This window comes from Sus scrofa, chromosome 18 (assembly GCF_054392235.1).
Source record: "Sus scrofa isolate SSC_HxYL_T2T_F1_AM1 chromosome 18, Sscrofa_HxYL_maternal_Yorkshire_Landrace_v2.0, whole genome shotgun sequence".
Taxonomy (NCBI): domain Eukaryota; kingdom Metazoa; phylum Chordata; class Mammalia; order Artiodactyla; family Suidae; genus Sus; species Sus scrofa.
The window spans coordinates 55,141,013-55,165,809 of NC_139400.1; the positions used below are offsets into that span (position 1 = coordinate 55,141,013).

At 39.2% G+C, this 24,797-nt stretch overlaps 2 protein-coding genes across 37 annotated transcripts; one reads left to right on the top strand and one right to left on the bottom strand.

The window, feature by feature from the left end:
* Positions 1 to 363: 363 nt before the first annotated feature.
* On the bottom strand, positions 364 to 11,937 carry CBX3 (chromobox 3). Of its 8 annotated transcripts, none has more exons than XM_005673310.4 (6): positions 11,845 to 11,937; positions 10,315 to 10,366; positions 7,918 to 8,060; positions 5,286 to 5,448; positions 2,260 to 2,354; positions 364 to 1,669 (listed from the first exon to the last, which is right to left on the bottom strand). In XM_005673310.4, the coding sequence occupies exons 2-6, from the start codon at positions 10,336 to 10,338 to the stop codon at positions 1,543 to 1,545; spliced, it is 552 nt and encodes a 183-aa protein (XP_005673367.1). In that variant the 5' UTR covers positions 10,339 to 10,366; positions 11,845 to 11,937; the 3' UTR covers positions 364 to 1,542. The 8 variants fall into 8 exon arrangements, with proteins under 8 accessions (XP_005673367.1, XP_084861804.1, XP_003360239.3 ...); XM_085005678.1 differs by lacking the exon at positions 11,845 to 11,937 and adding an exon at positions 11,538 to 11,610; XM_003360191.6 differs by lacking the exon at positions 11,845 to 11,937 and adding an exon at positions 11,533 to 11,610.
* Positions 11,938 to 12,694: 757 nt separating this feature from the next.
* On the top strand, positions 12,695 to 23,112 carry HNRNPA2B1 (heterogeneous nuclear ribonucleoprotein A2/B1). Of its 29 annotated transcripts, XR_014834105.1 has the most exons (14): positions 12,695 to 12,869; positions 15,610 to 15,645; positions 15,743 to 15,853; positions 16,014 to 16,160; positions 16,402 to 16,612; positions 16,777 to 16,878; positions 16,952 to 17,032; positions 17,678 to 17,740; positions 19,049 to 19,168; positions 19,415 to 19,537; positions 20,434 to 20,517; positions 20,675 to 21,598; positions 21,890 to 22,025; positions 22,571 to 23,112. XR_014834105.1 is itself a non-coding variant. In XM_021078978.2 (12 exons), exons 1-11 carry the CDS (start codon positions 12,864 to 12,866, stop codon positions 20,493 to 20,495), a joined length of 1,062 nt encoding a protein of 353 aa, XP_020934637.1. In that variant the 5' UTR covers positions 12,695 to 12,863; the 3' UTR covers positions 20,496 to 20,517; positions 20,675 to 23,112. The 29 variants fall into 29 exon arrangements, 11 of the variants coding, with proteins under 11 accessions (XP_020934637.1, XP_084861798.1, XP_005673365.1 ...); XR_014834107.1 differs by having other exon boundaries at positions 20,434 to 21,598; positions 21,890 to 21,962; XR_002340389.2 differs by having other exon boundaries at positions 20,675 to 22,025.
* The last annotated feature ends 1,685 nt before the right edge of the window (positions 23,113 to 24,797 follow it).

Genomic DNA, 24,797 nt, shown 5'->3' on the forward strand with positions numbered 1-24,797 from the left:
ACTTTGGAAATCAGTTGAAAAGTATGTCTCAAATGATCAGTCGTATCAGAATATCTATGATTTTTTTTTAAAATGGCAGTTTCAACAAACTAGAGCCTAAGTATCAAAATTTCACTTTAATGAATCAAGTTCCCCGTAGGCATAACCTGAAACCTGAAACTAATTTTAACTCCCACAAGAAAACCTTTTCGTGTTAATACATATTCTAGTTAAGTGTGAAACTCCTAAATTCAAAGGACCTAAGATAGACACTATCTAAAGCCTTAGTGGTATTATACTACTTACACATTACAATTCAATGAATGTGTGTTTCTACTCCCACTATATAAAGGCCATTAGATAAAGAAAAAAAGTCTAATCACATAAAGGAATATAAAACTATTTATTGACCACTGTTCACCAATATTTACAATAAAGTAAACAATATACAATTGAGTAACATTCTGATTACTACAAAATTATTGTTTTTCCTGGCTTCTGCTGAACCAGTAACCCAAATACTGAGAAGACTGAGCCTACAGTTAAGAAATGGGTTGGGGTAAAGAAAAAACATGCAGGTGAAGTTTAGATTACAAAAGTTTACTCCATTTATTCCTGCAGGTCTTCAATTGCTAACTTAACTGATTAGATTTCCATGAACAAGTCTTAGAAATTCCATGTATCATGGCATTTCAGTCAATATAATACAGCACAGGGATTTTAACTTCTTGTAAAGTAATGGTTCACCAGAAGGAACCTTTAAATGTCCATTTAACTAAGTGTTGCTTGGCTTATTTAAAACACAGTAGGATTTTTCTAGTTTTTTCATTTGAGTGGGGAGGCTGTTGGTAGTGATAAAATTTTCCTTTTAGGGATTCTGATATAAAACTGCATTTATATGACTGTAGATATGGATACAGATTCTGATATGGCTGCTTTAAAGTGTCCAATTTAAATTGTTTAAAGTTGTCCAATTAATTACAAAATTAATTTGAAATGTTAAGACTTGAAAAATTTCAGTTTAAGTCGAAATGATTTCTTATATTGCTTAAAATTATGGAATCCCGGAAACATGGGATTATGCATGGTTGTGAAATGCTATTTTTGTTTTGGTAAATGTATTAAAAAATACCCCAAAACAAAAAAACCCCAAGCCACATATTTATGTATTTTATGTATACACACATGAAAAACCCAGAATGGTCCTTAAGCATTTATGAGTTAAATGCAAATTCTAAATTCTGATTGAGCAATGACTATAGATTTTCCCCAACATTTAGAAAAGCTGTTCTCTAATGCCGAGGAAATAATATACCATAGTATCAAATGTTCTTTTCTGCTAAAGGAAGCAACTACAGAAAGCTTTTATTTGTTCAAAGTAACCAGTGCTACAGATGCAAAAAACAAAAATCCCCAACAACTTGCCCAATACTACTTCAAAACGAACATATCAAACTTGATTTTCATTAGAATGTCATTATTTCTTCACACTAATAATCAAAAAAAACTGAGACCCAGATTTTATATATATGTATAAATATATATAAAAAGCAATGCAAACAATTATTGAGCTTCATCTTCTGGACAAGAATGCCAAGTTAGCCTCTCTTCATAAAAAGCAATTACAATTTGAGGACACTTCATATTTGCCTCTTTTGCCAGCACCAAGTCCGCCTCATCTGAATCTTTCCTGTTGTGAGGAAAAGAATATTCAGTTAAAAAGTCTACACTGTTTTGTCAATTGACGAGATCATTCATTTAAGAAATCATAATTCAATCAAAAAGTATTTAAGTGCTTCAGGACGGTTATGTGGTTACTTGTGGCTATGTTTCAATAAAACTTCATTTTCCAAAATAGCCAGTAGGCCAATCTTTGCTTTAACAAAGTAATTTGAGTCATCCTATCAGCAGACAATGATGGTATTTATAGAACCTAGATAGGTTTTTAAAAAATCCAGAGATTTAAAAAACATGTACCTATTCTTACTTTATTTTTTTGCCTTTTCTAGGGCCATTCCCTCGGCATACGGAGGTTCGTTCCCAGGCTAGGGGTCTAATTGGAGCTGTAGCCGCCAGCCTATGCCAGAGCCGTGGCAATGCCGGATCCAAGCTGCATCTGCGACCTACACCACAGCTCACGGCAACGCCGGATCCTTAACCCACTGAGCAAGGCCAGGGATCACATCTGCAACCCCATGGTTCCTAGTCGGATTTGTTAACCACTGCACTATGAGAGGAACGCCAACCTATTCTTAAAGTCACCTACACAAACACACTTACCATTTCATGAGAAACATTAATTCTCCACTGCTGTCTGTGGCACCAATTATTCGTTCTGGATCAAGACCTCTGGCAAAACCTCTTGGTTTATCAGCCTGTTTAGAAGAGGTTAAATGATTATTTATAGTTTTCACAAATTTTTCACAGAGTAACAATATTTTTTGTTTTGTTTTTAGGGCTGCACTCACAGCTAATGGAGGTTCCCAGGCTAGGGGTCAAAGCGGAGCTAGAGCCGCCGGCCACGCCACAAAGCATGGCCAGATCCAAGTCAAACCTGTGACCTACATACACCACATCTCACCACATCTCAGGGCAATGCCAGATTCTTAACCCACCGAGCAAGGCCCAGGATCAAACACATCCTCATGGATGCTAGTCAGATTCGTTTCCACTGAGTCACAACGGGAACGCCACAACTAACAATACTAACTTCTGATAGTGAAACAGAAATGACTGGAGCAAGAGCCCGTTTTTAGTACTAAAACAATCATTCCCATTACCCTTACAAGCAGAGAAAACAAATCTGGATGTGTAAGATTATTCTGAATCCTAACTCAAGAAAACAAACAAAATTTTCTCCAAAGACATCAAAAGGCAAAACTATGTGGGTGTATACCCACAGAAACCTAATTTTTTTTTCCTAGTAATTCTAATAATTATAAATGTTTGAACGTTATTTCAAATTATTCCTAGAAATCAGTCTAAATTACCCACCTGTTTTTAAAAGCACATACAAATTATAAACAGCAAAATAGTAAAAACTTTAAAACTCAGGCTAATCAGTACTGTAATCAATCTGAAATACAGGAGACCTTATAAAATACTTAGTATGGTCTGAGGACCCCCAAGGATCCACGAGACCTTCTGGAGTGTCTATCTTTAAGCTCTCCTCTCTGCATGTACCTGTGCGTTCAGATTGTCTAAACATACCTCCACCTCATGAAATACCACAAGTCAAACATGGAATTGACAAGATTTGCAAAAATGTAAAATGCTATTCTTCTCTTTAATTTTTCATGGGAGTTGCCGTTGTGGTGCAGTGGAAACATATCCAACTAGGAACCATGAGGTTGGGGGTTTGATCCCTGGCCTTGCTCAGTGGGTTAAGAATCTGGCGTTGCCGTGAGCTGTGGTGTAAGTCGAAGATGGGGCTTGGATCTGGCGTTGCTGTGGTTGTGGTGTAGGTTGGCAGCAACAGCTCCCATTTGACCCCTAGCCTGGGAACCTCTATATGCCATGGGTGCGGCCCTAAAAAGACAAAAAAAAAAAAAAAAAGTTTTCACGAAAAGTTTCTGCTTAGATGACAAATCCCTGCGAAGAGACTTGTATCATCTCAGAGCTCTGGAGTCAGACTGCAGAGATTAGAAACTTTACTAGCTCTAAACTTTACTAGCTGTGTGGCTTTGGGCAAGTTAACTTCCTTGTGACTCAGGTTCATTTTGTATAAAATACGAATAATTAATACTATTTGTTTCATAGACATTTCAAAATACATAAAACACAAATTATTTAGAACACTGCTTGACACATTACAAGGGCTCAATACAAGATCGCTATTGTTATTGAACAGTGCTCCTGTTGAACATGCAGTTGACTTTCAATTTAAGTATACTGGGTCTTTTTTTTTTTTTTTTGTCTTTTTCCCATTTCTTGGGCCACCCCAGCAGCATATGGAGGTTCCCAGGGTAAGGGTCCAATCGGAGCTGTAGCTACCGGCCTATGCCAGAGCCACAGCAACTCGGGATCCGAGCCGCGTCTGCAACCTACACCACAGCTCATGGCAACACGGGATCCTTAACCCACTGAGCAAGACGAGGGATCGAACCCGAAACCTCATGGTTCTTGGATTCGTTAACCACTGAGCCACGACAGGAACTCCCTAAGTATACTGATTCTTAACACTGTTATTACCCTTTTGCTTCAGCTGCTAAAGCATCTAGAACCAAATTTGTATCCCACCTGTTTCCCATCTGTCAAGATGAGGGACAATACCTGTGATCTTAATGGAGTTGTCATTAGGATTTAATGGACCATTTGTAAAGTGTTTAGCACCTAGTTCAAATCATTTAAAATCCGAAGTCCTCATCAAGAAATCTGTATTGTAGGTTTAGTCCCCAAGCCGTGATATAATTCAGACCCAAGCCCTTTCGGTAAATTACCATGCTAGGCCAGATGGCAGGGCAAGTATACTCTCTGAGGTTAAGGGTTAGCAGCAAGGAGTTATGTGATTTGCCCAAAGCCACAGAAATCATTGAAGCAGACTGGCTCAAAGTACACATGTAGTGAATGAACCAACTACCTCAATTCATGTCAATAAAAAATTATTATCAAAGATTATATATTTCCAAATCAAAGTACTGTTTGGCAATACAAGGATTACAGGCCAAAGTTTTGGTCTATACCACTCACTAATGATCTATAATCAGATGTGTTATGTAAACTGTTTTCACAGTATTGTAAGATATTTCAATGTTGTTTATATCATAAAAAAATGATCAGTCAAATCCATCTATCTACCCAAAATAACACCAGCACAATTTTAAGTTGTATAAGCACTTATTAGACATTTACACAATGTAGGCTAAAGCCATGCTTATCCTTTCTGTCCTAAATATTAAGTATTTCAAAAAGAGACTTTTTAATGATATTTTAAAAGTATCTGAATTCAGAAAATATTTTTTAAAAAATCAGGAGTTCCCATTGTGGCACGGTGGAAATGAAACCGACTAGGAACCATGAAGTTGCAGGTTTGATCCCTGGCCTCACTCAGTGGGTTAAGGATCTGGCATTCCCATGAGCTGTGGGTAGGTCGCAGACAAGGCTCGGATCCTGCATTGCTGTGGCTGTGGTGTAGGCCGGCAGCTGTAGCTCTGATTGGACTCCTAGCCTGGGAACTTCCATATGCCGCAAGTGTGGCCCTAAAAAGCAAAAAAAAAAAAAAAAAAAAAAAATTAATTAAAAAAAAAAAAAAAATCAAGCCGTCCTTTTACAAAAATCCAGTCTGCTGGGCAATGTTTTATACTTACAGCATCTCTTTTCTTCTTTGATTTGCTATCATCAGATTCACTGTCAGATAATGACTTTCTTTTTGCTCCATCTTTTTCTTTACCAGCTTTTTGAGAATTAAGAAATGCTTCAATTAACTCTGGACAATCCAAATTTTCTTCAGGTTCCCAAGTATTGTCTGCACTGTGTTCAGTTTAAAAAAAAATTTAATTCAATGAAACATGTCTCATCACCATCATCCAGATCCATTTAATACGTGCCTAACAAAAAGTCCTTCATACTAGAGATATTAACCATTTCCTCCCTACCCCCACATTCTTTTGAGTAATCTGTTTACACTTTCTTGTTTCTACTGTCTTGTTTCTACTGTCATAGTGGGCAATCTGTTATATTACCTCCAAGTTACACTGATGGCTCACTTTAGAATTTCTCTAGAAGAGTCCTTGAAGAACATGGATTCCTGGTTCCTACCCCAAATTACTTCAGATTGTGCCTAGAATAGAGGACTCAAACACTGTGTTGTAAAACGTAACAATTCGGAGGCAGTCTCAAATGTGAGACATTTCCAACTTCTGCTGAGTGCTCAAATTGGGAAATGATATAAAACAGGAATTGGCAACCCAAAAGTCAAATCCAGTCTTTTGTATGGCTGGCCAACTAATCTTGCAGGGAAATAGTTTGCCAGTCCCTGATAAGGCCGAGATGACCACTTCCATGTGTTTTTCCGAAGGGGTGGAAAGAAAACAAGTATCAATTACCAAATGTGAAATTAAGATCATTCTACGCTAATGACAAGCTTGCTAGCTTCATGTGCTCTGATCCAAAAACCTTTTACAGAACTAGACAGAATGAAATTAATCATTTTAGAGATGCTGGGAAAGATGCTATTAACCTCTGGCTACAACTTGGTCTGCTACCCCGACTCCAAAATTGGCAAACCTAACTAAATCAAGAGGGTGAAGGAGAACAAAAGAACTGAAGTGGGGCCTCCACTCTGTTGTTTTCATCATATATTACCTAATTGATTATCCTGCACATAGCAGGTACCCAACCCTACTAGAGGCCTTTACCGTGGGGAGAGAGATTAGAGGAGTTAGTTTCCCAATGTTTTGATGGGTAGAATTTAGAGGCAAATAGTTTTTAATGTCTCACAGGATTAAAAAAAAGCAGGAAAAAACTGCCTGTCATATGAAGGTAATCAGTTCTTTGGCAAACTGGTCAAATCTAAAACAGGCTACTATAGATGCTATTGGGATGAATTAACTAGAAATTCACTTTAAAACATTTCTCCACCACAGTATCCAAGTCCTCAAGTTCTTTCTCAGGCAACTACATGCCTACAGAAGAGGATCTAAGAAATCCAGTATTTCTGGTTTGTCTTTGCCTTAGTCTCTAATACGACTATACAGCACCATTGTTGACCTTGTCTTTATTTAAAAAATGTGATATTTTGTTCAATATGGAATTTTTGTATTATTATTTTTTTACAAAGTACATTATTAATTTTTCTTGCTGAGTTTTTTGGCACCCCCTCCCTTAACATTCCTTGCCTTTAGTAAGACAAGTGCCTTCACTAGCTTCACCCTAGCCCTAGTCTTGCTCCTAGTTCTGAATTAAGCATAAAGGGATCCCCAAGAAGCAAGGTATACACCACTCGGTGCTCTCAAAGTCAAGGAGAGCCAATTCCCTGAGAAATTCCATGCTTTTGGTTATATTTATATAGCACTTTAAGTTTAAAAAAAAAAAAAATTTTTTTTTTTTTTTTTGTCTTTTTACCGTTTCTTGAGCTGCTCCCTCGGCATATGGAGGTTCCCAGGCTAGGGGTCTAATTGGAGCTGTAGCTGCTGGCCTACACCAGAGCCATAGCAACTTGGGATCTGAGCCGTGTTTGTGACCTACACCACAGCTCACAGCAACGCTGGATCCTTAACCCACTGAGCAAGGCCAGGGATCGAACCCACAACCTCGTGGTTCCTAGTCGGATTCGTTAACCACTGAGCCAGGATGGGAACTCCTAAAAAATTCTTCTAGTGGTAAATTATCAATTTATATACTTAAGGTCAACTAAGGGTACTGGAGACAAAATACACCCAAATCTTCTGTTCAATTCCCAATTCCCAAATTGCTATGGAGGTGGCTTTAAATGTGAATGGTGAGAGTAGTAGATAACAAATAATTTGTTATCATAAAAAATGCCCAGGCTCTACTTAGAGATTAGGATACAATAAACCTACTATAGGACCTGAATTATGACCAGCACTTCTGTTCAAGACCCACTCATACCCATCACTTAGCTTTAATACTTTTTAATGTCCTCTGTACATAAGGACACAATATATATTAAGTATTCTACTTAGTACAGTATAAACTGTACTCTATAATTCTACAAATTTGTCTCCCTAGGGTAATCAGCTAGTCTCAAATCTGCAGGTTATAACTGTAGGCTAAAGACCTGGCTCTTTTTAAAACATCTTTTTTTTGTTTGTTTTGAGTTGAAGAAACAGATCTTAAACAAGATACTATGGACTAAAGGTGCCTTTAAATTTAAAGAAACCTATGGGAAAACTGATTAAAAAGATGGTAGACTAAAAACATTTTAAATGTTACTGAAATGCAGTTAAAACATATAATAAAAGCACTGAAATTGCTTACTCTGTAAACCCCTTCCACTTTAGGAAATATTCCACTTTCCCATTCACTACACGTCGGTCCAGTACTTTTTCTACAACAAATTCTTCAGGCTCTGCCTCTTCAACTTTTTTACTTTTTCCATTTTGTTTCTTTCCCATTTTTTGCTAAAACAAAAGAAAGATTTAAGAAATGTCTATTTTTTAAACTTTTGAGTACATTTTAAAGGCTAAATTGCTTATACTACAGTTGCATCTCAGACCTAAATTTTCACTTTTACATCCCAGGGTAGACATCTTCTGAAAAAATAAAAGTTAACAATCAATAAACGAATGCTTAATCCTGTGGGTTGAGCTCAAACCCATCACCCACTACCCTTCAATGAAATAAAATAAAAAACATTTTTGGAAAAAACAGTGTTTTATCTTTCCTAGTCCAATTTCTTTTTCTTTTGTCTTTTTAGGGGGCCACACCTGTGACACATGGAAGTTCCCGGGCTAGGGGTGGAAATGGAGCTGTAGCTACTGGCCTACACCACAGCCACAACCAAGCTGCATTTGTGACCTATACCACAGCTCACAGCAACACCAGATCCTTAACCCACTGAGAGAGGCCAGGGATTGAACCTGCGTCCTCATGGATACTAGTGGGGTTTGTTACCACTCAGCCACTATGGGAACTTTTTGAATTTCTATACAGTCTACAAGACTAAATTTAGTAGTTTTCACTAACTACAAGACAGCAACAACCTTCATATACAGAAAAGATAACTGCAAAATAAAACATGGTTCAGAATCTTGATAGCAATTGCAGAGTCAACCAAAGAGACCATGAATAGGTTAGAAAGGATGAGATCATTTCCCCATGATCTCTGTAGGTTACATTACTGACCGTTTGCACTAAACCTATAATCTTGCTCCAAGAAGCCAAAATGGCTAGATCATTTTAATTCTCTAATGTGAGAAAAATCCATCTTTCTTGGTTTAAGAGAAAAGAGCTAAACTGGTAGCCAATGAATTAAATTTAAACAAGTTTTTAATAAACAAGTTTTTAGGTTAGTTTTTAAAGTTTTCTTTGGTATAACATTATTTGAGAGAATCAGGAGACCAAATTCCACCTATTTTCCATTAAGTCAAAACAGATTTGTTATAAGAGGACTGGAAATGGATATGATGTGCCTTTTCCATTGATGGGAATAAAAAAAATGGAAATAATTAGAAAACATTGCATGTTCATCTTAAAATCATTTCATCTTAAAACAGATATTAATAAAAAAATCTTAACTGCTTAGTCACTGAAATCATCCAACATAGCATGCAAGCAGAAAAAAACTGCAGCAATGCCTCAAGATTGCAGAAGACATTTAAAACTATGTATGTGCCTTTTCCATTGATGGGAATAATTTATGCCACAGAGACTCATCGGATAGGCTTTATATTTCGTATTTCAATGTTTCTCAGGCTATCTAAGTTAGTGCAATATAATGACGGAACAAATTAAAAATCACCAACTTGTCCTTTTAAGTATGAAACCCAAACCAAATGTTTTGCTTTACACTCACCTTTAAGCACCTGTGACTACTGCTAAAGCAACACGTTAGAATTAAATACTGTGGGCACTGTAACTTTGAATTTTGTGCCTTTTATGTGACTATTTCATTAGTTGTGTTAAAACTTATATAACTTGACAAGGCTGAATACAGCTATGTTTATACACATTTGTAGAACTTTTAACGAAATCTAAGAAAATGTTTAAGATGCTTCTGGAGAGAAAAAAGGTAACTGCTCAAAAGATCCAGAAGATCTAGGCTTCTCTCTTGCCTGGGTATATAATTTTTTTCGTGTCGTGTATTTAGAAGAAAAAAAGACCACATACTTACGCAATGATTTAAATTTAAAACCGTTCTGTATTTTGGAATAAGTCTGAAATATGACAGTGACCAAAGTTAATTTGAAAAATTTAAAGCTTTTGTCTCAATCTAAGTGTATAAGTTACCCCTTCTTTAACCTGGGCAATACTGAAAATACTTGCTTTCTCTACAATTCAGTATAAAGTGATTTAGGGAATAATGTCCCAATCAACAAGATCTTAGGCTTTGTCTGTCTACACATTTATCATTCTTCCCTGTCATATAGATTTGCGTATCTTCAAGATAAAAACATTTGGTCTGCCGCCATCCCAAGATTAGGTTTCTTTAAATGACTTAAGACACTATTAGGCCAAGTCAATAAGTATTTTAATGTAATAATTTTGTTTTTGCCCCAACTCTCCTCAGTATAACGGGGGGGAGGGGGGGCGGGGGGCGGGACTGGGACTATACTATGGCTGTAACTTTCTCAACCACATAGATGCAAAGTTATAATTTTAAGGGGAAAAAGCCTGAGTTAGATCCTTACACATTTTAGGTTTTCATTAACTTACCAATGTAGTTTTATTGGAGGCCATTTTTTATTGCAGACTTGAAGAGCTATTACTAAAAAAATGCATAACAGTTAAAGAAGTTTGCAAGACACAAAAAAAGGTAGCTAAACACAAGTTTTGTTTGGATTCCAACCCCCACCTAGTAGCTCATATTATCAGACATATATAATATGGATATTATACCAATCCATAAACAATCAGATTTAAGCTTCTGTAAATTAGTAATACACGCCTCAGAGTATATATATTAGTGTTGTAACCAAGTACCCAGAGAACCTTACTAGGGTCATTGGTACCCGAGAAAGAGTCATATAGGATTAAAAAAAGAAAAATTTTTTTTCCTAATCCAAATCCCATTTACAACCACATTCAGCAAATAGATACTGACTCAGAATCAACTGCTCAAACGATCACCATAATAAATTACTGTGAATTTTTTCTCTAGACCTCTTAACAGTCCAGAGCCGCCTAGGTAATCCCAACTTGGTTTCTTTTTAGAAACTCTCCCTTTTTCCAATCACTAGTTAAATAAACTAAGAGAAAAAAACACCCCAAAATGCTCCAATCCCATTTCGTGCCACTTCTGAAAACAAATCACCTCTTTCCGGACGTTCAGCCGCTGCCCTTAAGCCCCAGCCCCACCCGGCTTAATAAGGCCTTCGAGCCCGGCCCCCGCCCCCCACACGCGAGCGCGGGCCGCATGGTCAGCGCATCCGCGGGGAGAAACAAAGGCCGCGGCGCGGGGGCTCAAGGGCACTGCGCCACGGGGCCCGCGCCTCCCCGACCCGAAGGCGGCCTCGTAACGGAGCGCCCGCCGCTGCCTCCGGACTTCGGGCCGCACGGATGCGGGAGAATGCACAGCCCTCCCTGGAGGCCCAAGTCGCCGACCGAGTCCGGGAGAGGGAGGAGGACCCCTCATGTAGCTCCGGGATGGGGGAGGGGAGGAAGAAACGCGCTTTGTCTACAAATAAGGCAGCTGTCGCCACAGTTCTCAACCTCATAACGAGCAGTCTCGTCCCCTCGACCAACTAGAGACACCGGCCCAGCACCAGGCCCACCGCGGGGTCTCCATTCGCCTGTTTCCTTCCCGCCAGCTCCGACTCGGGGTCGGGCCGGGAAGGATGGGAAGCGGGGAACTGGGGGGAGGGTCTCTGGGGCGCAAGTGGTATCTGAAGCAACACCACGGAGTGAAAGGTAGGGGAAAATAAAGACACCGACTTCACCGCCTCAGAGCTGCTCCGGGTCCCAGATCTGCGGCGTCCTCGGCCCTGCGCGCCTCTAGCTCCAGCCACATCCGAGGGGGAGGGGGCTGGGGAGCTGCGCGCGGGGCCGCGCCGCTGGGGGTGGGGGGGTGCGGGGTGGCACCGCCCACGCCAGGCGGCCGCTAGGGGCGGGGGTGAGCGCGCGCCCCGCGGGGGGGAGGGGCCGCGCGCCGCGCTTTGCCCGCCGGGAGCCCGAGCCCGAGCCCGAGCCCGAGCCCGAGCCGGAGGGTGGGTGGGGGAAGGAGGGGGTGGTGACACCGGCACTCACCGTTCGGGGCGTAGCGGCTGGTGGTCCCCAAAGGGGAGGGAAAGAGAGGGAGGAGCGGGGACTGTGACCGGAGTCTCCTCGGCGGAGGCGTTCCTGCTTTGCAGCAGCTGCACTGGCGCCAAAACAGGACTCCGCCCACTTCCTAGTCCCTGGGGTTGGGTGCCTCCAAATGCTGGTGGTGGGTGTAAAACTTGGGTGGGAGGACTCAATTAGGAACTAAGAGTTAGATTACCCTGTCCAAAGACCTCCTGAACCCGAGAGGTTGACCCCAAAAGCGTTGTCCAAGGTTAGGTAGGTGAGGCGTGAAATGTAACTTGTTGACCACAAGTCGCTTCGGGTGTTTCCGGAAGAGGCCGAGTCTGTCCTCAATTCAGGGAGGAGGAGGGAAAGCGCTGTAGAGAAGGCTACAAAGATTTTTTTTTTTTAGAGACGGGGGGCGGTGGGTATTGGGATTATCAAAGCGTTGCTCTAAGGACCACCTTCCGGGTTGAGGGGCTGGACCTGAAAGCTGAGGATTAAGCTCCTCCCCACAGTGTTAATTTCAAACTGCGCGACCGTTTCTCACCTGCCCTGCGCTAAAGCTGGGCGGGGGGCGGGGACTGGACTTAATTCCGAGAGAGAAATACGCAGGGCTCGAGCCTTCCGCAATTCACAGAGCCCTTTTACGCAAGTGACGTCAAGCACCACTGTTGGCTGCGAGGAGGGAGGGGCACGTACTTGGCGCAAGGAGGTCGTAGAGCGTTCCCGCCATTGGCGGCGGTTAGGGCGTTTACGCAACGGCCTGACGTAGGGCAGGACGCGTTAGTCGGGGGGAAGGTTCTAGAAAAGCGGCGGCAGCGGCTCTAGCGGCAGTAGCAGCAGCGCCGGGTCCCGAGTGGAGGTGCTCTTAGCGGTGTTGTTTCTCGAGCAGCGGCAGTTCTCACTACAGCGCCAGGACGAGTCCGGTTCGTGTTCGTCCGCGGAGATCTCTCTCATCTCGCTCGGCTGCGGGAAATCGGGCTGAAGCGACTGAGTCCGCGATGGAGGTAACGGGTTTGAAATCAATGAGTTGTTGGAAAGGGCATGGCGAGGCCGTTGGCGCCTTATTGGAAGTCGGCCACCCGCCTCCGTGGGAGAGCGGCAGCGAAATTGGGCCACTTCAGAAGCGGTTGGTCTCGGGGTACTTTTGAAGGGGGGTCGTTAGCGGAGGCCTGATCGTTCCGCACCTTCCCCACCCTCAGGCTCCCGGCGCCATTTCCCTTTGCTGGGGGTGGGGGATGGGGAACTTCCACATGGCGGACGCAAGCCGACTTCGGTGGAAGTGGGGCGCGGAAGCGGGAATTCTTACTCCCTTTTTACAGCACGCTGGTTTGGGGACCCTGGCGTCCGCGCGTTGGAGCGTTTCGGCGGGCTGCGGGTCCTCGCGGGCGAGGCTGCGGCTTCCCCTCCCCCCCTCGCGGGAACCGGATTTGGCGGCCGCCATTTTCGTTTCTCCTCTTTCTCGCAGCGTTTTCCTTGTAACTCTCTAAATTCAGCTAGTTTGAGTCTTTTATCAAAGAGTAGAGGTGGTTCGCCGGTTTTTTCTTCTTTTCGGGCCGTTTTCATGCCGTTTCGAGGTGGATTCTGAGGGTTTGGGAGCCTGGATCTTTAAAGTCCTGCGCACCTCATTAGAGGCTCGCTGCCTTCCCCTCGATGAAATGGCGCCATTGCGTTCAGGCGCCGCACCGCAGGGCGGGGGGAGGGGCGGCGGTCGCTCGGCTTCGGAGGTAAAACGATCTAGGGTGTCGGGCCCGGGTTTGAGGCGAGCCATACGTAGTACAAAGAAAACGTTCTGTTTTTCAGCCCTTGTTCCTTTGCGTAGCGGTTTTAGCTGGGTTTGCGGCGATTAGGAAGGCGGTTACATGGCAGGAAGCTTTAGAAATGAAAAACCGAAATTCGGAGCCATCAGGGTCCTGTAGGTTATGCGGGAGGTCGTGGGGAAGGTGGTCTTCGGGGGTTGGGGGGGGGCGGTGTGCCGAAGGTTCCGAATCCTTTTAATTTCCTGAAGGCTTCCCTTATGAGGAATTGTAGAAATTACTCGGCTTTTAAGTAAGATTTTTACTGGGAAATTTTTTACGTGGTAAGCTAGAAATTAAGATGAAAGTGCAATAAAAATGATTTTAGTTGTGCTCTGCTTAAAACGTGGCTCAGCCCTTCAGTACGTGTATTGCTGTATACCGAACTGTTTTAGGCTGGGCTACTATGTATTTGAACTTTGTCACTTGCTTTTCTCATTTATGTTTGCAATCATGGTTGATAACATTGATAAGCTTAAGGTCTGAAGCGAAGGGGGTCTACCTGGGTATTTTCTTTGACCCTAAGCACGCTTATAAAATAACTTTGTTTGTAATCAATAGTGGACAGCGGGTAAGTTTGGAAATGAGGTAAGTAATGAGTTTTTCCCTTTTGTTAGTGATATGTAAAAAATTTGTAGATGTGTTTTTAATTAGATTTATTTGGGTTTAAGGAGCATTTATTGAAAATACTTGGAATAAATAAAGAATCCGAATATCAATATGCCAAGTAACCATTATAACAGACGGTTCTTAAAGTGTCTCAAGAGCTAGTTTGATAATTTCTTTATAAATTTTTCAGAATCCTGAAAGGTTAATTCTACAGGAAAAAAACCGAATGTTTATTAGTATCGTGCATGGATGGAGAGAGAAACCTCTTTAGAAATGTGGGTTGAGGGTGTAGTACGATTTGCTAGGAATAAAATACCTTGCTGTGTCAGAAAGTACTTTTGACTGTTTCTTTTTCATTATACATTCTGGACATTGTAACTTCGTTTCTGAGTATTTATAGTTTTTTAATTTAACCAACTGAAAACAGTATAATGACCCAATCTTAACTGATAATCCATAATACAGAGCTTTTAATGCAAAGTATTTGCTTGCTTGTTTGAGATTTCAAGCCTAGGCTCTGTTTCTTTTCCCAATGAAAATTCGAGGTGTTATGCTGTGTTGTTTGCTAGAAGCCTAAGTTAAACATCGTGAAGTGTAAAATAAATGGTAGTGCTACGCAACTACTGGATACAGTGTTCATTTAAATATCTTTATGGTTTTTGAAAAGTGGAATGATTGCAGTCTTGTTTCTACTTTTTAATAGCTCAGTAACAGTCCAGATTCTTTCTCTGTTAGTACTTTTAGGAACAGACAGACACTATTAAATCATTCTGTCTTGGTCAGAAGAGAGAATCTTAAAGATATGTTGGTGTATATGTTGAATACTTAAAGCTTTTTTTCTCTAGTGGAGACTTGGTATATGGGGAAAGAACTGTCTTTAACCAGGTTTTGGGGGGGTAAAAATTGAGTTTCATTAGAATCACCACTAGAGGGAGCAATGAAGGGAAAATAATTACTTCAAATAGTGAATTCTGAAATAACAAGTTTATAAGAAAGAAGCCAACAGTTCTTACAGTTTAAGAATTTATATTTAAACTGAATATTTAAAAGGTAACTTCTCTGTTCTAGGATATAGAATTGAATGGAAATTTTGATAAGAATGCATTAACTTCTCAGTCACCAGGGAATAAGATTTGCTTTTTTTTTTTTTCCAGAAATTTTTTTTAACTAAGTGGTATTAGATGTGTTTAAAATGTTTGAATGTGAAGTAAATTTAGATCAAGATTTAATGACTTTGAAACTTGTGTAGTTCAGCTGAGGCAATTTTTTTTGGTGTAACACAACTAATATGCAGTTTAACATATGGTTTAAATTTGATGTAAGTTTTTTTTTTCCCCCCCAGAAAACTTTAGAAACTGTTCCTTTGGAGAGGAAAAAGGTACTCTGCCAGCAGGTCACCTCATATTTAAGAATTTAATTTCCTGTATACAAAGAGAAAATGTAAATAAAAATTGAAATGATGTTTTCCTTTGCAGAGAGAAAAGGAACAATTCCGTAAACTCTTTATTGGTGGCTTGAGCTTTGAAACTACAGAAGAAAGTTTGAGGAACTACTACGAGCAATGGGGAAAACTTACAGATTGTGTGGTATGTTAATAAAGTGCTTGCAGATAATAGTCCTTTTAACTCCCCAGGCTCATCTGTTTAAAGTGTTAGTGAATCATTAAGAAAAGTTTTAAGTTCATGTTCATTTTTAAATGCTGTAAGTAATGAGATTAAATAGTAACTCTACTCCTATGCATTTAAGGTCATGAGGGATCCTGCAAGCAAAAGATCAAGAGGATTTGGTTTTGTAACTTTTTCATCCATGGCTGAGGTTGATGCTGCCATGGCTGCAAGACCACATTCAATTGATGGACGAGTGGTTGAGCCAAAACGTGCTGTTGCAAGAGAGGTGAGTGAATACGTAACTTGTGCAGTAGATAATTTGGGGGAAATTTTTTTGAGATTAGAAAGTTATCCATGTTTCGCTCCAAGTTTTGTTTCCTCATTAATGCTGAGTGGGGTTTCTGTGTTTTTCATTTCTTAGTTTTATTTGAAAGACTAGGTTCTTAATCATTTTGCCTTATGTAGTATTTGAATATAGAGTAGAAGTCATTTGTTAATCAGATAGTGTGCTTTTTCCTCTATTTCAGGAATCTGGAAAGCCAGGGGCTCATGTAACTGTGAAGAAGCTATTTGTTGGTGGAATTAAAGAAGATACTGAGGAACACCATCTTAGAGATTACTTTGAGGAGTATGGGAAAATTGATACCATTGAGATAATTACTGATAGGCAGTCTGGAAAGAAAAGAGGCTTTGGATTTGTTACTTTTGATGACCATGATCCTGTGGATAAGATTGTGTGTAAGTGTCTGTAATAAGTGCTAGGGGTGTGTGGTTCTTTTCACTATTAAGTTTTGACTGTGTTAGCTCTTAAGATTTTGTATAATTTTGTAAAAAAATAGTTTGTAAGTTAACTAATACTATATATAGAACATTGACTTAGGGAATCTGAACTTTTCTTCCAGTGCAAAAGTACCATACCATCAATGGTCATAATGCAGAAGTGAGAAAGGCTTTGTCTAGACAAGAAATGCAGGAAGTCCAAAGTTCTAGAAGTGGAAGAGGAGGTAACTTCAATTCCATTTTTTCTTAAGATTTATGGTGATAAGTGTTTGTTACTAACCATGGTATTTATTTTAGGCAACTTTGGTTTTGGAGATTCTCGTGGTGGTGGTGGAAATTTTGGACCAGGACCTGGAAGTAACTTTAGAGGAGGATCTGGTAAGTCTTCATTCTAAGTTTAGAAGGGTGAATGTTCTATGAGTTAGTTTTAATTCCGTTCTAGGCGATCCAAGCTAATTTTGAAAGTTTTAAGAGTTTTAAAGTAGGTTCTATCCCGGTGGAATTTTCTGATTTTGCTAGGCAGGAGATATTTTGAAACATGGTGTTAAAACGATACTTAATCAGGGACAAATAATTGTAAAGGTCCATTTAATGGTCCTCATTTTCTGGAAGAATTGAATTTGAGGTTTTTCTGAAGAGTGAGTGGAAACCCTGTAGGGGGTTTTAACCTGTAGTCTTACATAGGTTAATCTGGTTAATAATTAGTACAGTACCAATAGAAAAACTGCCCCTGTCCAATATCATTCCTATGTATGAATGAATGGAAGATTTTAAGTTGAGGCTTGCCGGCTCCAAGCCCTCCAGCTGAACAGTTATCCCTGTCCCGATGGTGAAATCTACACTCTTTAGTGTCTAAGGATAAACTAGTATCACCAGTGTTAATAGGTTAAGGGGGAGATGGCTTCCTAATAATTCTTATCCATAGATATTAGCAGGTAACTTGGAGGAAAGGGGGTAAGAAATTGAGAAGCTTCAACAGGGGTAAAATAAATAATCATGATCCTTTTCTTCTGCTCCTAACAGATGGATATGGAAGTGGTCGTGGATTTGGGGATGGCTATAATGGGTATGGAGGAGGACCTGGAGGTCAGTTTTTTCTTCTCTTTAGTTTATGTGTCTTAAGATTTAATCACTGTGCATGCTGTCCATTTGAGAATACAGATAAAGTTTTTCTTAATGTTTTACCTTGATAACTTATATAAAGGGATTAGGTGATAATGATTCAATTATTTGGCTTTTCTTATTTACATCTTAGCTGTTATAAACCTGAGCAAAGTATGCTTGCAGACCTAAGGAGGGTATACTTGGAGGTGTTTGTAAACTTTGCAAATTCAATTGGGTAGATTTAAAATGAGAACTTAAAAATCCTATTTAAAGATGTCTGGCTGTTGCCCATGAAAATGAATTGGACATAGATGTGATGATTGTATGTTGGTGCCTTTTTTTAAAAATACAGAATGATGGTTATGAACTAGATCAACATATAAGGGGCTATATGTAAGAACATTGTGTTGTGTCAGCTCTTAACCAAGATTAAGTCCTCCAAGAAAATATCCCGAAAGTCCACAAAGGAAATTCCAAAACATAAAAGGGTGCTCCTGTGTCCAGCTAAGGTTGTGAGCCACTGTTAAATATTAAGTGGCGTGTATGTGTATATGCATTTATATCATGTATGTTTTGTTGGAGTACAGAAAAGAATGATAACTTGCTTACAAAATGTCCTGATAAGAAAGAGACAGGACATTTAAAACTGAGCTGATAAATAGACCTGATTTCTGGTTTTGCACTCAACTATGCTTCTATATTTCACTATTTCCAACTTTGAAATCCAAATCGATTTTGTTTGAGAAAGATGTTTTTGTGTTCTGTGCAAGTAACCTGAGACTACCAATTTGTGTTAGAGCTAATGCAAGTTTGCTAATTTCTGGTCCTCCCCCCATTTCTACTCAGGAGAAGGCATTTTATTTAAGAGGCATGGTAATTCAAAGGGAAATATGAATTGGGAGCTTAATCTTTTGGACCAGTAGGAAATGTGGCTCCTCTGCTTTGTCCCACTTGCCTAAACATCTTGTCTGTCCCATCCCTTCAACCTTAAACAAGATACAAAACAGTATTTCAGGATACCTTGTTTTATGGGAGATTTGTGGCATTGCAAATACTTGTTTCTTTCCAAAGGTTGGAACCACTTGGTTGTGGTAGGTGCTCCCCACCCCCAACTGTCTGCCAAGGATAGTTACTCAGAATCTGCCCTTAAGGCTATTGGAGAGAAAATTTTAAGAATGACTATTTTACTTTTTAAAAGTGTGTTTTGGAAAATTGGAAATGGGTGTGATAAGACAGTTCAAATGGCATTGAAAATACTAAGTAATTACTTAAAGGCTTATTTTATAATAGGTGGCAATTTTGGAGGTAGCCCTGGTTATGGAGGAGGAAGAGGAGGATATGGTGGTGGAGGACCTGGATATGGCAACCAGGGTGGGGGCTACGGAGGTGGTTATGACAACTATGGAGGAGGTAATAAATTCACCTGAAACCTTTATTTGGGCATTTGGATTGGAATTCCTGACTTTTAACATGAGCTTTTTCATTTCAATGTTGTCAAGTAGTTGCCTTATTTAAAAACTGTAGATAGGTGTTTTGCACTTATTCTGATGATTTGTTTTTGTGGGAGACTTGTACTAAATAGTTGGCATGGTATCACTGGTTTAATGCTTGTGTTCTAAGGATCATGGTGCAAAAACTTGGAATTTTTTTTTACAGGAAATTATGGAAGTGGAAATTATAATGATTTTGGAAATTATAACCAGCAACCTTCTAACTATGGTCCAATGAAGAGTGGAAACTTTGGTGGTAGCAGGAACATGGGGGGACCATATGGTGGAGGTAATTTACTAGATTTCTTAAATGGATATGATAGAAATACTAGTGGTTCATGACTTGAAAGATAGCAATAATTCATTTATGCTTAGATAACATTTTCTGTCAAATAGTGTTACTGAGATTAAAATTTTGGGAAAAATTTTGAGGCAAAGCTAATAACATTGTTTTGGGATTGGTGTGGCTGAGGTGGGATGTTCACTGATACAAAATATTTTAGGATTGGCAAAATGGATATTTTCAGTGGGGTGTTGTTCCCTTTGGCTGATGAAATTGCTGAGTACGTGGCAAGTGGTATAAATTCCTATGAGTTGTCTCTTCGAAAGTTAATTTAGTAAATTTCATTCAAACCATTGTTAATTCTTGAGAAAAATTTTCAGTAAGACCAAAAACAGATTACTTACACTTGGTATATACTTTAAGAAAAATCTTTCTGGAGTTCCCTTCGTGGCTCAGCGGAAACAATCTGACTAGGAACTGTGAGGTTGCAGGTTCCATCCCTGGCCCTCACTCAGTGGGTTAAGGATCTGGCATCCCTGTGGCTGTGGTGTAGGCTGGCAGCTACAGCTCCCATTGGACTCCTAGCTTGGGAACCTCTATATAACGAACGAAGATGTGGCCCTAATAAGACAAAAGACCCCCCCCCCCAAATCTAACTTTAAATCTTAATGAAAGAGAGCACTCTAAAAGAATGAAAGTCGTAAAATATTTTTGAGTTTAAAGGACAGAATTGTATTTATGAATGCGGGTGATTTTATCTCTTGAGTAATTAGGTTAACTAGAAACAGTGGTCTCTGATCTGTTTGTGTTTAAGAGTGTATGGGGATAAAATAAAATCAACTATAGAATCTGGCTTTTCATGGGAAATCAACTAAGTTTGCTTTCTCTTGTTCCAATTCTAGGAAACTATGGTCCAGGAGGCAGTGGAGGAAGTGGGGGTTATGGAGGGAGAAGCCGATATTGAGCTTCTTCCTATTTTGCCATGGGTAAGTAGCTTTTAAGTTTCACATTATTATTGTCTTGGGAGACCTAGCTGCCAGGAGTTAAAAGCTTTTTAGGATCATGTTATCTTTCCTTAAAATCTGGTTAGATGGATAATTTCATAACCTATTTTTTTTTTACTCTTTACTTCTGTTGAAACAGGCTTCACTGTATAAATAGGAGAGGATGAGAGCCCAGAGGTAACAGAACAGCTTCAGGTTATCGAAATAACAATGTTAAGGAAACTCTTATCTCAGTCATGCATAAATATGCAGTGATATGGCAGAAGACACCAGAGCAGATGCAGAGAGCCATTTTGTGAATGGATTGGATTATTTAATAACATTACCTTACTGTGGAGGAAGGATTGTAAAAAAAAAAAAATGCCTTTGAGACAGTTTCTTAGCTTTTTAATTGTTGTTTCTTTCTAGTGGTCTTTGTAAGAGTATAGAAGCATTCCTTCTTTGATAATGTTAAATTTGTAAGTTTCAGGTGACATGTGAAACCTTTTTTAAGATTTTTCTCAAAGTTTTGAAAAGCTATTAGCCAGGATCATGGTGTAATAAGACATAACGTTTTTCCTTTAAAAAAATTTAAGTGCGTGTGTAGAGTTAAGAAGCTGTTGTACATTTATGATTTAATAAAATAATTCTAAAGGAAATTGTGTAATTATAGACTTTTTATTTTAAATAAGTTAAGGAGTGGGTAGTATAATTAAGGTCCATTGCAAAGCTGTTGTTATATTTGTGTAAGATAAATGCTGGTCAGAGATAAAAGTGTGTTGTCTGCAATTCATCAGGATTAAATTACCTAGATAACTTAAGGGATATCTCTGCAAGGAGAAACACCTTTTTAGATCTTTTAGATGCTGCTTCTTCAAATGCAAGGAAAGGAAATAACCCCAGCGAGGTACTCTTCAGGGATACAGGTCTAGTACAAGAAAACTCTTGACGGCTACTAAGTTCAGCCAGTCTTAAGAAACTGTGCTGTTTCTACAAAGCTTTAACTACAGTAGTTTATAAGGATGCCAACGAAAGCTGAGGGTGTAGAGCAAAATAGTTCTAAGCTTCAGTTAAACTTCTTTAGGTAAGATCTCATTTACTTTTCCTTTCTTAATTCTCCTCCCCAAAAGATAAACTAATACTCTTCAATGATCTTTCAGTATAGTGGTTCTCACGTAGTTTAACATAGCTTATAAATTGAGTTTAACAATTTATAAACTCAAGAGAATAATTTTATAAACCCTGTTTTCCAATCTGTCATTTACTTAAATTATTTCGGTTGTTTTTCCTTTTTTTTCCTCCTTTCCCATCCCCCTCCCCCTCTATGAAGATTCAGGTGCTTAACATATCATTTTTTTCCCTGCTGGAATTTTAGCATTGATATGAACCATGGACAAGTATATTCTGCTGCCACAAAGACTGTAAAGTGCTTCATTTCAACAGCTGAGGCAAGCCAAGTGATCATTAATAAAGCTTTTCTTGGTTCCTTCAGTGGTGTTGGTAGTAAAATGGTAGGTAAAAGTTAGGCTGCAAGTTCAATAAATCATGAAATTTCCCATCGTTACATCCATGTGTATTCACATTTCTTGGATATCGAGCATTTTGAGTGAAATAGGGATTTTTATTAAAAATAAAGATGTTTTGTTGTTCTGTTATTTTGATATGGTTCTAGTTTACATGCCTATCAGGATATCAGGCTAAGGAGGAGGTATGGCAAGACGGCTGAATATTTTCAGATAATTTATATTTATGAATAAAATGCCTATAAACCCTGTATGTATCCAGTACTAAATACTTGAGTTTAAATGTAATTCTTTCCCAGTTCCCTAGCTTATAGGAGAGGAATAATAGGTTGGCTGCTGAAATTTCATTTCTTAAATGTCATCAGAGATTGATTGCCTGGCTTTATTGCCTTTTCAGGAATGTGATGATCAGGGCATACTCTACTGTATGTACCTGTGAGTCTTCTTTGATCCTAAGACCACCACTGAAGTTATTTAGGTTCTTTGGACAAACATGATAAACTTCTTCAGATACTTTTTTTTTCCTTTGGCAGGAAGGTGTCTTGCTGCAGGTAACTAATGAAGAAGTGGTCAACCACAGAGTCTTCAAGAAATAAGAAATTCTGTACCATCTGAAAGTAGTTCTGTTGGTGCCTTCATTTTAAAAAAGCACTATTTAAAATTAAAGGGAAATGTTTTCTGATAAAATAACAAGACTTATTTAGTATAGGTTCTTAATATAAAATAATTACAAATTCAGTGTTGTTTGTAAAAGTAACATCAGATCAGCTAGAGAAATGTATCATGTTTTGAACTAGGTTTTGTGAGTAGAGAGATTAAAATTTATTTTAAATATAAAGTTTTATAAAATAAATACTTTTGTATTCAAATATTTGGTGTAATGTTTACACATAAAATGTGATTCTTGTTCTATGAACATTGAGTTGTCTAAAGGATTGCCATCCCCTAGATTTTTAAAACAGTTTCACAAAGCAATGCATATTCCCTTTTCCTTTCAGTATTGATAGACAAATGAGAAAAGCATTGTGGACGTTATTGGCTGTCCCTAATAAAATGCCATTCTTTATACCCTGTATATTCAGCGTTTGAATAATACTACAGATTTCTGGCTTTGCCTTGTTTATTTAACATTCCTGGTGGTGGTTTTTAAATCATTACAAAACTTTAACCAGCTAGAGTGGTCCAAAATAAGTGGCTTTGCAAAGCACTGAGAAAAAAAATCTTACTATATCAAATGTGAATTAACTGTTTTGTTTTATGCTGAATATCAAGCAGTCGTCTTTAAAGGGTTAAACGTGATGGGTAAAATGTAATAATAGCAAGCAGCAGCTTGTTCACCTGGAATAATGGAAAAACACAGAAAAGTAGGGAAGAAACATGGTGAAATTGTTTTAACTATTCCTTTTGGTTTTGATAGCTATCACAGGTAAGTTGATGGCCAACAGAAGATGAACTTTCTCATTAAAATTGTGCTTTTTTGCATTATCAAACAAACGTATACACTTGGGCCTTGGATTTATTAGGAAAAACAACTTATTTTTAAGGCATTAAAATGTCTAGCTATACAAAGAAGTTCAAACTTGAAGATAATGAAGTTGGTATAGTAACAGGGGGAACATGTTAATAGGTTGAAATGAACTAGCTTACTGAAATGCAGTAATATTGAATACTTTTTTCCTATGTGTGTATGTTGTGTTGAACTAATCTTAGAGAAATTGAAATCCGTTTTGTTGTAAAAGAGCTACATCAGGGTGTGCTGTTTTCCACCTTGGGCTAACCCTTACTGCTGTAGAGTACATTTAAAGCCAATTCTTAGGGCAGCTTAGAGCACAAGACACTAGGTACCTTACAGGGGAGATCAGCAACTTGGCCATGTGGTGATAGCTGAAGCTTAGGATTGCATTCAGAAAATGACTGGGGCTGGGAAATACAACATCTAAAATGGCCTACTGTCTGGCAGGTTGGTGAAGCAACAAAGGAGCCCTCAAAATAACAGCCAGTGTGTTTAAAAAGTTGCTTTCCTGCTATGGATGGGGAGATTACAAGATCCAAGAAGTGTTTGGGAGCCCATCTTGGGGGCTGGCTCACATACCCAGGGTGTTAAACTTAGGAACGACCTTGAAAAGGGGAATATTCTGTGGTTTTTAACAGCCCAGTTGGGTGCATGAGTTCAAGTTGATCTGAAAGTGACTTTACTATTTGTATTAAGTACTGAGAGCTGGTTAAGGGAGGTGTTTATTTGCTAGCTCAAACTTGTCTATGTCTATGCTTTTGGAGAAAGGAAAGAAACATTACTAATCTTTGTACCCAAAGTCCATGTATACACTTCAGCTGTACAGTCTTTAGTTGGGACTCCAACTTGAATGCTATCACTGCTCTTACCTTGTTGTCCAGTTACTAATTCATATCTGAAAAGATGTGGGGGGTGGGACTGATCCTGCCATTGAAACAACTTTTAAAAGTAACCGGAAAAATGCTAAATGCTAGGAATTTTGGAAAATTGGCTGGCTTCTGGTTATGTATGTCCGTGCTGGAGCTGCCTTGAAACCAACCCAAATGCTCCTGCTGTCATTCAGCACACATTGATTGGTATAGATCTAATTTCACCTGTGAGGATGTAAACTGGTCTGGGGATGGCCGCTGGAATGTTGTACTAGGAGAAGGACAAAATGCTGAACCAGATCTCACATTAAAATAGTTCAACCGATGTGGATTTTTTTTTTTTTTTTTTAAACAGGAAAGATGTCTGGAAGGTAAGGT

What these genes read in the sequence shown, in the direction of transcription:
- CBX3 (XM_005673310.4), bottom strand. Translation starts at nt 10,338, where the DNA reads ATGGCCTCCAATAAAACTACATTG. An exon ending in CCTCCAATAAAACTACATTG is followed by an intron (nt 8,061 to 10,314) that starts GTAAGTTAATGA and finishes CTTTTGTTTTAG; the next exon opens with CAAAAAATGGGAAAGAAACA. An exon ending in CAAAGAAGAAAAGAGATGCT is followed by an intron (nt 2,355 to 5,285) that starts GTAAGTATAAAA and finishes TCTTCTAAACAG; the next exon opens with GCTGATAAACCAAGAGGTTT.
- HNRNPA2B1 (XM_021078978.2), top strand. An exon ending in TTCCTTTGGAGAGGAAAAAG is followed by an intron (nt 15,646 to 15,742) that starts GTACTCTGCCAG and finishes TTTCCTTTGCAG; the next exon opens with AGAGAAAAGGAACAATTCCG. An exon ending in TAACTTTAGAGGAGGATCTG is followed by an intron (nt 17,033 to 17,677) that starts GTAAGTCTTCAT and finishes TGCTCCTAACAG; the next exon opens with ATGGATATGGAAGTGGTCGT.